Source organism: Notamacropus eugenii, chromosome 2 (assembly GCF_028372415.1).
Source record: "Notamacropus eugenii isolate mMacEug1 chromosome 2, mMacEug1.pri_v2, whole genome shotgun sequence".
Taxonomy (NCBI): domain Eukaryota; kingdom Metazoa; phylum Chordata; class Mammalia; order Diprotodontia; family Macropodidae; genus Notamacropus; species Notamacropus eugenii.
The window spans coordinates 221330750-221342817 of NC_092873.1; the positions used below are offsets into that span (position 1 = coordinate 221330750).

The 12068-nt window shown below is 37.7% G+C and overlaps 1 protein-coding gene across 10 annotated transcripts in view; it reads right to left on the minus strand.

Moving 5' to 3' along the window:
- The window catches only part of AHI1 (Abelson helper integration site 1), a 279355-nt gene that overhangs the window by 39008 nt on the left and 228279 nt on the right, over nucleotides 1-12068 (minus strand). For 6 of the 10 annotated variants that reach the window (XM_072643419.1, XM_072643415.1, XM_072643414.1 and 3 more), the window contains one exon: nucleotides 4557-4627. The exons of 2 other annotated variants lie outside the window; for them this stretch is intronic. In XM_072643419.1, the coding sequence (XP_072499520.1) occupies nucleotides 4593-4627 (35 nt within the window). In that variant the 3' untranslated portion in view covers nucleotides 4557-4592. Of the gene's footprint in view, nucleotides 1-4550; nucleotides 4628-12068 lie in introns of those variants that run through there. 2 more of the 10 variants (XR_011974556.1, XR_011974555.1) reach the window with 1 other exon arrangement.

The window sequence follows — 12068 nt, forward strand, 5'->3', positions numbered from 1 at the left end:
GATTAATCAAATATATGTAAAGTTATCTGTAAATGAAGTACTATATGCTAGCTAAGTGTTATGACTATTTTCTACATTCCTTATAATACTACGACTCCCCAGGGTGCTGAACTTAATACATGATGATGACAATGATTCAATTCAACAAATGCTTATAAAGTGCCTACTACTATGTGTAGGACGCTGGGACAGCTAGGTGGCACAGTGGACAGTGCTGGGAGTGTAGTTAGAAGGGCCCATCTTCCTGCATTCATATCTGGCCTCAGACACTTACTAGCTGTGTGACCCTGGGCAAGCCACTTAACCCTGTTTGCCTCAGTTTCTTCATCTGTAAAATGAGCTGGAGAAGGAAACGGCAAACCACTCCAATATCTTTGCCAAGAAAACCCCAAATGGGGTCATAAAGAGTTGGACATGATGGAAAAATGAAAGGTGTAGGACACTGGGTAACAATCAAATAATTCCTGCCCTTGAGGAGATTAACAATAATGATACCGTCTTTTGAGAAACACAGTTTATTCACCCTCTACATACATAATTATCATATTTCATTTTTTATAAAGAAAACTGTGAAAACTGAAACAAAGATGGCATAGTAGGGACTTTGACACTCTCTGGAACCCATTAAATGCTTTTTCTATGATCTTTCATCTGTTCGAATGAAATCTCCCAGAGATTCAGTGACTTGACCATATGCAACCAGTAATCAATATCAAAGATCTGGGGCTGATCCAGTCTAACCCCACCATTTTTGCTTGCTAATCATTCAATGTGTGTTCATCTTCTCTCCCAAAGGAGGTTATAAGTTTGAGTTGGATTCCATGTTGCTGTGCTCCTTTCGCCTCCTAGAAGTCAGTTCTAAGCACAGAGCAGTTTTTCAATAGAAGACATGATTATTATTTGGTCTTTCTGTGGCTTATGGAAACTCTTCTCCCTATTTCCCAGTCATGACATGCCCTTACTTACTAAACAAAATTGTCATATATGCTATGTTTCCTGGAATGGTAAAATATCTCATTCATAGGTATGTGCAGTCCTATCCTCCTAACTTAACATTCAGAAGCGTTCTTTTTCCTGCTGAAAGACATAAATGATTTTTTAAACAGCTATTTTACTCAAAATTTAAGAAATATTTGCAACTGTCTTATTTTGAGGACTACCTTTCCATCAGCTGTAGCTAAGGACTTTTAAAGTCCTCACATAAACTCACTATCCAAAGTCTTTTCAAGGCTGACGGCATCAATTTCACTGAGCTTAGGTCATGGTCTCTCTAGGACTCCGTTTTTTCATCTCTAACATGGGAAATGTGGACTAGAGGATCTCCAAGGTCTTTTCCAACTTGAACAGCCTATGGAATTTAATTGTTATTATTATTTTGCTAGTGGCTGGATAGTCTGTGCTAAGAAAACTTTTGCAATTTTTCAAATTATTTTAAGTCAAGTGCAAAATGGAATCTGAAAATGATTAAAATTGAAGAGTATACATTGAACTGAAGAACATACAAAAATTGAAGGAAACCTGTAAAATTTTGTGAGTTAGAAAGAGGATCTTGCATTTATGTATTTATTAACAATACAAGGGAAAACACATGAAAACTCCCCAAGAGGTCTTCTATAATACTCATATAAGAACTTCAGAATAAGTGTCAACTATGTTAAACAGAAAATATGTTATAAATATTCTGGAAAGTTTTCAATAAAGAATTTGATTTTTCCCCTTACTGCAACAATGCAGGGACTTTGTGATTTTATTTTGACCATATCATTATGTATTTCCATTTAATTGCATATAAAAAGAAATGATTAGAAAAGTAGACATGAGAACTCAAAAAGCATAACAATATGGGGCAATTGAGTGTATGGGTGAACAGGCTTATACACATGAACAGATCCTAAAGGCATCACTGTATTATCATACAGGCTTTTTTTTTTTTTTTTTTTTTTTAGGTTTGTGTAATGAATAACAAGTTTTAAGCTCTTAGGGAGGTAGGTAACACATTCTGCAAAGTTTTCTATTTGAAATTGTTAAGGTCAAGTTCTGATGCTTAGACAGGTAAACTCTCAGCTACTCAGATTGGCTCATTCCCTAAGTGTTCAAAGCAGCTGAAGTTTTACTGAATTGTTATAAGGATATAAGGCTGTATAAAGAGGATTAGATTTGACATTATAGGACCCAAGTTTAAATCCTGGCTCCGAAACTTACTGGAAACCAAGGCAAGTCGCTTGACTTCTCTGGGACACCATAATTCAATTAAAGTCAACAAACATTTATTAAGTGCCTACTATGTGCAAGACACTGTGCTAGGTATTGGGAAGATATGAAGTCAAAAATCATATAGTCCTTGACTCCAAAGAGCTTACTGGGGGATATCAGGTGTACAAATATAAGTAAGGCTAAGAATTTTGAATTTTATTTTAACATAACTCAAAACTACTGAGGATCTGGGAGTAGTAGATCTTCATCTCATCAGATCTGTATTTTAGGTCAATCAATTTGACAGCTATCTGGAGGATGTGATTGGAGTTGGGAGACTGGAGGAAGACCAATTAGGAAATGACTGGAATCATCTATGAGAAAGTTGATGAGGGACTGAATTTAGTTGGAGACTATATAGATAGAAGAGAATAGATGTGAGACACTTCGTAGAGGTAGAATGGAAAAGGCTTGGAAACTGACTGTAAATCTGAGGGGAAAAGGGGGGAAGAGTCAGAGATGACACCAAGATCATGAATCTAGGTGACTAGAAGGAGGTTATATGAGAAGAGAGAAGGAAACTGGTGTGAGACATTTTCTGGAGGCAGAATAGGTAAGAATTAGTAACTGACTGTATATAGGGATTGAGGGGGAAGGATGAGCCCAAGCTTATGAACTTTAGTCTTTAGAAGGGCTATGGGACTCTTAAAAAGGAACAGTCAACTTTTCAAGAAGGACAAGTTTTTAAGGACTATAAGCTCAGTTTTGGATGTCTGGGTAGCAATGTAGGAAGCAGTAGATAGTATGGGACTGGAGTTCAGGAGAGAGATTCGGGCTGGATATCTTTAAGTTATATGAATATGAGAGTTAGCATGATGCAGTGGATGGAGAACTGGTTCAGGAGCCAGGGTGACCAGTCATATCCTCCTCTGATACATAATGGCTATGTCACCTTGGGCGACTTAACTTCTCAGCTAAAGTTGGAGAAGCAGCCCTGAAAAGTGCTTGGCAAATCCTCACAGCAGAGGTGCTAGTCCTGAACACCCCACACACCCACACAATAGGGATAATAAGACTTGTACTGCCTGACTTAGAGGGGTATTATGCCCTTTACAAAACTGAAAGTGATCAGTGATCCCATCAGTGCACGTATTCCCTACACTGAGGCAAAGCAGACCTGCTTTCTCAGGACATGAGCTTTCTGAATCGCTATGGCCGAAAACTCATCAACCTTCTGCAAACCCGGTGAGGAGTCTCTTCAAACTTAGCTGGGCTTGTCACATGAGGACAAAGCTCAAGACTAGTAAGACCTTCCAGAGGCTGGTGCTCCACAGGCACAGCCATCAGGAGCCTCTGGTTACCTCCATCAAGGCAGGGCTTTACCATGATATCATCATCATCACATATTACTCAATGGGAACTGATGGATTCAAAAGATCACCTACCTGTATCCTACCTGTTATAATATCTCAAATATTATTTTGTATTAGAGCTCCTTCCTCTCTCCTTTGCTCTTTCCCGACCTCTCTGTCTTCCTCTTCCCTCCTCATTCTCTCCCTGATTTCACTGGTATAGGGAACTACCAATGAGAAAACTAGCTCTACTAACACCGACTGGCACATGAATTCTCTATACTATTCCATTCTATAATACTGTACTATCACAACATTCATGATTATTGAGTGCCTACTACAGGTAAGGTAATTAACTTGATAGAATTAAAAAAAAACCCCACCCTTCTAGTTTTTTACTGAGGGATGGAAGAAAAAAAAATGGGGAATAAGAGAGACCAAAGAGAAATCCAAACAAAATGCTCTAGCTCTATTTGAGGAGAGAACACCTTCAGCTGTGGAGGACAGGAAATTAAATAAAGCTAGAAAGGTAGGCTGGAACCAATGGCCTAGTGCTTTAAATGCCAAGCTACAGAACTTGCATTTCTATCACAGAGGCAGTGGGGAATCACTGCCAGTTTTGGAGTTGGGGTGAGTTGGTCAGATCTGGACAATAGCCTCGAAGACAGGGGAAGGCATTGTTTTGGGAGTCACTGGGAATGGGAAGAGAATAACCCAGAATAATCAGGGATGTGTGCAGAATCATTGCAGAGTGTGTAAGGGAAGGGATAAGCTCAGTATTAGGAAGGCAAAGGAGATCATTTCATAATTTGACATAATACACCTATCTTCATAGGACAACTAACTTATTTTAGGTGAAATATCATTAAATTTGTCCACAAATAAATTACCTTAAATGTAATTTATTTTTAATGTCTTATTTTGAAAAATCCCAGAAACTAAGAAATCATAATTTTAAAAAGACAATTGTTGAACAAATGCAGAACTAGCTTAGGAGGATCTGGCACTTACTGTATTGCAGGTGAATCTAAATGTGTGTCAGACAATTTAAGATCCTGGGACTTGCTGAGAACCTTTGACATCTGCAAAAGATGAAAAAGAAGAAAAAAAATCTAGCAGTAAGGTAAAAAGAAGGAAGATAATGAGGCCAACATTTGTATGCTGAAAACCCACGAGCTTCCTGAATGAGGAGAGAATATACCTCTTTTGAAAAAAGAATGTCTATCAGCTATGATATGTTCACTCCTATGCGGTTAAAAACAAGGAAACAGTTCTCCAACTTGAAACACTCTTTATAAATAAAATCAATTTTCAGGTGTGTGGCCAAAGGAGTAGGTCACAAATCTACTTGAATAACTCTAGGGATGCTGTATAGTGTATTAACTGAATTTAAATGGTAAATATTTCTAAATGTTTACTAAATATTACTAAATGTTTACAGATTTGAAGTGATCTCTTAACATTGTACTGTTTGATTAAAAACATTTCAATTTATCATTCTCTTTGTAAAGTGGTAGATAGTACATTTTAGGCAAGATTTTTCTTTTGATAAACATTTTAAAATATTTAGCAAAACCTAAGCCTGTGTACAGTGCATTAGCAAATGGAAGAAATCAATTTACAATCTGGGAATAACTATTTCATCCTTTTCTCACTTTCTTCCTTTAGTTTCATAGATTAGTATTGTGGCTACTTTGTTATAAATTTCAATGTATCCTATTTATATATTCAATAGCTTTTATGATGTTATTATTTCTACAATTTGTTCTTTAACTTAGGAATTAAGCAATCAGAAAATTTTTTAGTCTCCATGTAGGCCTGAATATTTTATAACTATTTCCCTAATTCTTATTTGGATGCATTAGTGATGTGCTGTATATTTCATGAAGTCTAGATGGCCAGGTCAAACTCAGCCTACAAAAGCTGACACTATTATTCAACTTAATCTGCAGATTTAAGGTAATGTCATTGAAACATCAAAAAGAAGCTTCATAAGATTGGATAAGTTAACATTTATATGGAAGAACATGTGACCTTACAAATATGAAAAGAAATTATGAGGGGTGAAGGAGAAGTTAACATTACATCAGATCTCAAATTATACTAGAAATTATTCATCCTCCCTTCTCTCTCTCTCTCTCTCTCTCTCTCTCTCTCTCTCTCTCTCTCTCTCTCTCTCTTCCCCTGGCAAAACTCAATGGCCTTTTCTAAGTTTCTATCTTTCTTGACCTCTCTGCAGCATCCGATATCACTGCCTACTGACCACCCTCTCCTCCTGGATTCTTTCTGCATTCTGGGTTTTTGTGACACTGTTTTTCACTGGTTCTTTCCCTATCTGTTTGTTTGTATCCTTCTTCTTAGTCTTTTTTGCTGGATCCTTATCCATATCTCAATGTTCTGTCTGCACCTTCTTCTCCTCTGGCTCTCCAACCTCTCGGAACAATCTCATGGATTCAATTATTATGTCTACGTAGATGCGTTCCTTATCTATATAAGGACTATAGGGAGCCATGGGATCTTTTGGAGCAGACTCAATTAGTCAGCCAGTCAATCTCTCTCTTGGGCTTTTGTCCTATACAATCAAGTGTCAAATGAACATTTCCAACTGGATGTGCCAAAGTACCTGATACTCAACATATTCAAAATGTAAATCACCATCTCTTGTTATCCCTTTTCCTATTAAAACTTTGCTAGTTTTGTTAAGGGTTCCAATATTCTTCCACACATCCAAGTTATGAATTATGAATATGCACTCTTCCTCATTTCTCTATAACCAATTAGTTGCCAGTCGTATTGATTATACCTCATGACATCTTTCACATTTGTCTCCCATCACACAGTCACCACTTTAGTTCAAGCCCCCATAACTTTTCTTCCTTGTCCCAGTCTTCAATCACAGCTGCTCAAATGACATTTTTAAAGCATACATCTGACAATGTCAAGACTCTCCACTCAACATGTCCAAAACAGAATCTATTTTTTTCTACAAAATATCTCATTTTATGAACTACTCTATTACTTACCATCCTCCTCCTAGGCATTGGGACTCAGCCTCTGCATTATCCTGGTTGCCTCATTCTCATCTACCCCTCATACCCAATCAATTGCCTTTATTTATAAATCACATAGCACAGTGCCAGGCATATACAAGGCATTTAGTGAACGTTTGTTCACTTCTTTTCCCCATCTCTTTTATCTTCACATGCCTTACATAGCTCTCCTCTGCACTCACAGCCATGTACTCTGACAGCCATGAAGGTAGTTCACAGCCTCATCATCTCATCCCTGGACTGTAACAGTCTGGTCTCCCTGTTTGTCTCTCCCTATTCTGATCCATCCTCCACATGGCTGTCAATATGATTTTCATGAAGTGTAGGTCTGACAACATCACACCCATGCTCAATGAACTTCAATAGCTCTCTACTGTCTCCATGAAAAAATATAAAGTCCTCTGTTTGGCATTTAAAGCTCTGTCTCTTCTTATTCTCCTACCCCATCCCAACCCCAAGAAGACTACAATCCAGCAACAGCAGTCTGCCTGTTGTTCTCTGAACTCTATGCCCAGAAGGTTCTGTCCTCTCACCTCTGCCTCTTAGATTCAGCTCAAATCTTATCTTCAAGGGAGGAGTCCCCCTTAGTTGCTATTGTCTTCTCCTCTCTACTCCATCTATCCATCTAACCATTTTCTTTCTATCTATCTATCTATCTATCTATCTATCTATCTATCTATCTGTCTGTCTGTCTGTCTGTCTGTCTGTCTGTCTGTCTGTCTGTCTCTGTCTGTCTGTCTGTCTGTCTATCCACCCATCCATTTATCTATATCTACACATCTTGTAGGTATCCAGTTATTTACATGTTGCCTCCCATTAAAATTAAGCTTCTTGAAGGCAGGGACCAGTTTTAGCTTTCTCTGAACTCCCAGTGATTAGTACAGTGTCTGGCACTTAGTAAGTGCTTAAAAAATACTGATTGGCTGACTGATTGACTCGGCTCCAAAAGATCCCAAGGCTCCCTATATCCCTTAAGGTAAAAAGCAAATTCCTCTGATTCATGCTTAGTCAAGTAACTAAACAGATATTTAATCAATCACATAGTGCTTAATCAATCACAGTGCTAAGTGCTGGGGAGATACAAAGAAAGGTGAAAACAATCCCTGCTCTCCAGGACTTTCTAATGAATGGGGGAAACAACATATAAACACCTATTGACTTACAAGGGACACACACACACACACACACACACACACACACATACTGTTCTTCTATTATGTAAATATGTACACACAAAATCTGTGTGCATACATGCATGTGTACACATATATATACATACATGCACACATTACATACATGCATAGATATAATCTCCTCAGGAAGGCACTAGCATGGGAACCAGGAAAGGCCTCATGAAGAAAGGAGGATTTGAATTGAATTCTTTCCCTGGAAAGAAGCCAGGGAAGCCAAAGCCATTGGACTGTAGGGTATATGGAGAAGGGCAAGCTAGAAAAAGCCTGGAAATATAGGAGGGTCAGGTTATGAAAGGCTTTATAAGCCAGACATAGGACCTTATATTTGATCCTGGAGGTCACAGGGAGTTACTGGGGTTTAATGAATGGGGGAGGGGCGGACATGGTTTGACCTGTTTTAGGAAGATCCCTGTGACAGCTGAGTGAAGGAGGGACTGGAGTGGGGACAGACTTGAAGCAGGGACACCAAGCAGCAGGCTATTGTAATAGTCTAGGCATGAGGTAACAAAGGCCTATGCTAAGGTGATAGCAGTGTCAGAGAAGAGAAAGGGGATTATTTGAGAGATGTCATGAAGATAAAAATCCACAAGACTTGGCTGCGGATTAGTTTTGAGAGATGAGAGTTAAAGCCCTTCAGGGCCTGCCTCCAGCCTACACTGTCAAGCATACTATACATGACTTGCCTTTACACACTCTACAATCTAGTCAAATTGACTTCCTTATTGAGCCCCATCAATGACATTTTGTGCCTTTGCAAATACTGTCTGCACCCCTTCCCCCCACTTAGAGGACGTATTCTCCCTCATATGCTCCTCTTCCTACTTAACTATCCTACCCCCATCTCCCAAGTAAATGTAAGTTCCTAGAGGGCAGGGAATGTTTTGCTTTTATCTCTGTATCTCCAGCCTGGAACATAAATGCTTGTTGATGGACAAGACTCATTCTTTTAAAAACTATGTACTGAGATTTTTTAAAATTTTTACTTCACCTCTGTTTTCCAATATAGCCTGTCTCTCTCCACTCCCAAAAAACCGTCCCTCCTAATAAGGAATAAGACAGAGAGAACATAAACATTCAGCCAAACTGACCAAACATTAACCACACATGACACCGTAGGCCCGCGCCCACACCTGCACCTGCAAAGGGAGAGTGGTGCATTCTCCAATCTCTTCTTAGTCCCAAGCATTCAGCTTCATTTATGTTGTTGTCTGCTCCTGACGTTTACATTGTTGTAGCCAACCTGTGTATCGCTTTCCTGGTTCTGTTCATTTTGCTTTGCCTCAGTGCATACAAGTCTTCCCAGGCATCCATGTTTCCATCACATTTATCGGTTTTCACAGCATAGTAACATTCCATCCATGTACCACAACTTATTGAGTCTTCCTCAACGTGCATTTATTTTATACTAGAAATGCTGCTATGAATGTTTTGGTGCATGTGATATAGTGCCTCATAAGGAGATCTCTGGGTTAGAGGCTAACGGTTTTTCAATGCCTCATTAATTCTAAATCAACATATAATATACGACATACAGTCTTATAACAAATTAGTGTAGCTTGATTAGAATTTTTCATAAAAAGCAATGAGTATTTATTTCTTAACACTCCAGAATATAGTTTCCTAAGAAAGCAAAGCAGTCCACAGTTGCTAGTAAGAGTATGAGGAAAATAAATGACAAATGCTGCATATAACTTATGTAGAATGAACTATTTAATGAAAATCAACTATTTAAAATTCACAGACAACATTTAAGCTGACAGAATGCTAAAGTCTTTGGAGTACACACAAAATGTACAATATCTCTGATAGCTAAGAACAGTGTTTTTTAATATTACTTATTTGAGTAATTAATGCTGTCCTAGTGTTGATGTCCTTTTTTTATATTTTTTCTGTTCACAATTAGATATCAGCAAATTATTCTTCTGTAATATCTGACTGAATGTCTTTAGCTCATCATTACATTTCTAATCCTTGAAAACAGATTGAGTTTTCCCAAACTGCAGTTAAATAGTATTATTTTTAAAGAGTACTGTTTTTGTTATATATTTTAAAAACTAAATTAAATGTAGCCTTGATAGTAAAAAAAAGTTATTATGGCAAAAAACAAATTCTGATTAAATCTATAAAGATTTATAGATTTTACTCCATCAATGAAGTTGATTTGAATTTATTTAAAATATTGTTCATAAAACAGTAAAAAAAAGTATAGATTGGAAAACATTTCTTTTTCATTCTCAACATAGCAACAAATGTTGAGAACCATCAAAAACTTATTTACAAATATATTAATTGCTAAATTGCTCTTAGTTTTCTTCCAGAAATATTTACAAAATATGTTCAAATCATAGAAATCATCTCATTAAAGTGAACAGTCCTTGTCCTCTACATGACTTTAAATATCACTTCTATCTCCTTGCCAGTGACAAGACTGGTCTACTCTATCTAATGCAGTAGTTTTGAAAAGTTGGCAAAATTTTCATTTTGGGGGGTTTGTGGGAGGACACACACACATGGATGCACTCTTGGCAGAGCTGTGAATTGGTCTGGCACTCTGGAAAGCAATCTGAAGCTAGTCCCCCAGAGTCCCTAAGATATTCCTCTGACTCAGTGATAGGATTTCTAAACTTATACCTCAAAGATTTCAAAGAAAGGGGGGAAAGACCCATATGTATAAAAAATATTTATAGCTCCTCTTTTTGTTAGAGTAAAAAACTGGAAAGTAAAGATGTGTCCTTCAGGTGGGGAATGGTTGAAAAAAAAACAATATTATTGCATCATAAGAAATGATGACAGTGGAAAGATTTGAATGAAGTGATCAGAACCAGAACAGCTGATAGAGCAACGAGCAACATTATAAAGACAAACAACTCTGGAAGACTTAAAAACTCTAGTCAATGCAATGGCTAACGATGACTCCCGATGTCTGATGGTGAAGCATTCTACCCAATACCTGACAAAGCAATATAGCTGGAGAATGACAAATACATGTCAGGACATGGGGAATGTGTCAGTTTATTTTACTTAACTATGTTTCTGTGTTACACGGGTTGTGGTTTTCTTTGTTTTCTTGGGGAATGGAGGGATTTGAGAGAGAGGTAGCAGTAATGCTGCCAAAAAATGAAAAGACACCAAAAAAGGATTATTGAAGCATATTTTTAAAATTCATGTGTAGCTCATATAAATTTTGTGTATCTTGATCCCAACGCCCATTCTCAAAGAAGAATGGGTCCTGGAGAAAGGCTATATCTCTACTTTAGAGTCCTAAGGGTGCCCCAAAGAGTAGGGAGCAATTCTTTAATGCCATTTTTTTCAGCCCTCACTGTTTATTTCTCCCCTCCCTGTTCTACCCCATGCAAATGATCAGTTGAGAATAGTGTTTGCCAGCCAGTTTTAACAAGCTTTTAGAAAGGAGTATTTACTAAGGTGTCATAGGAAAAACAGGAGGCACAAAACATCCCTGTTTCCCCCACCATGATCCTACCAGTATAGAGTCTAGCGGAAAGTGGGCTCAAGCTTAGCACATGTGGCAAAAGGAGGAATAGCTCCTGGCTGCTGGCAGTTCTTTTCTCCCATTCATAGGGTGCTAAAGAATTTCTCCTTAGGGCAGCTGTTGCTTCTTTACTGAGATGCTTGTAAAACTATGACACTGTATCTAGTTGGTCCTTGACTACCAGTATAGACATTGCTGGGAGCTAATCTGGAAATGTCTCTAGGACACCAATTGCAAGATACTCCAACATTCCCCATACTCTTCAAAGCTTGCAAGGGCCTATCCTAGCCAAGGATAAAAGAACTAGCAGGGAGAAGACGTAGGCCAAAGCCTAAGCTGAGGCATCTCCTTCCTCTCATGTCCTGAGCTGTAGCTGTTCCTATCCAAGGGTTTCACTGGAATAATTCTAGAATGACTCCAAATTCTAGAATGACACCAGTTCTAAATCAGCTTGATAATTTATAAATGACCTTTGGGGCATGACCAAATTCCTTAATCTATTGAAATATCATTCCTACACAGTGTCATTCCAATTCCAAAGATTTTTTCTTATATTTGATCTAAAGGTTACAACTGAGATTTAAATTTTCAATTGAACCCAGTCTTATACATAGAAGATAACAGAAGGAAACTCATCAAGAATTACAAATGTCCAACAGTTTTGAAGTAACATGCAAAATTCATTATATACCTCCAAAAAAAGTAAGTTGTATATAATAGAAATTTGCATGTTTACATGTAATCCTTTTTTTCTATTTGTAAATGTAAATATTTCCATTTTGTGTGTATA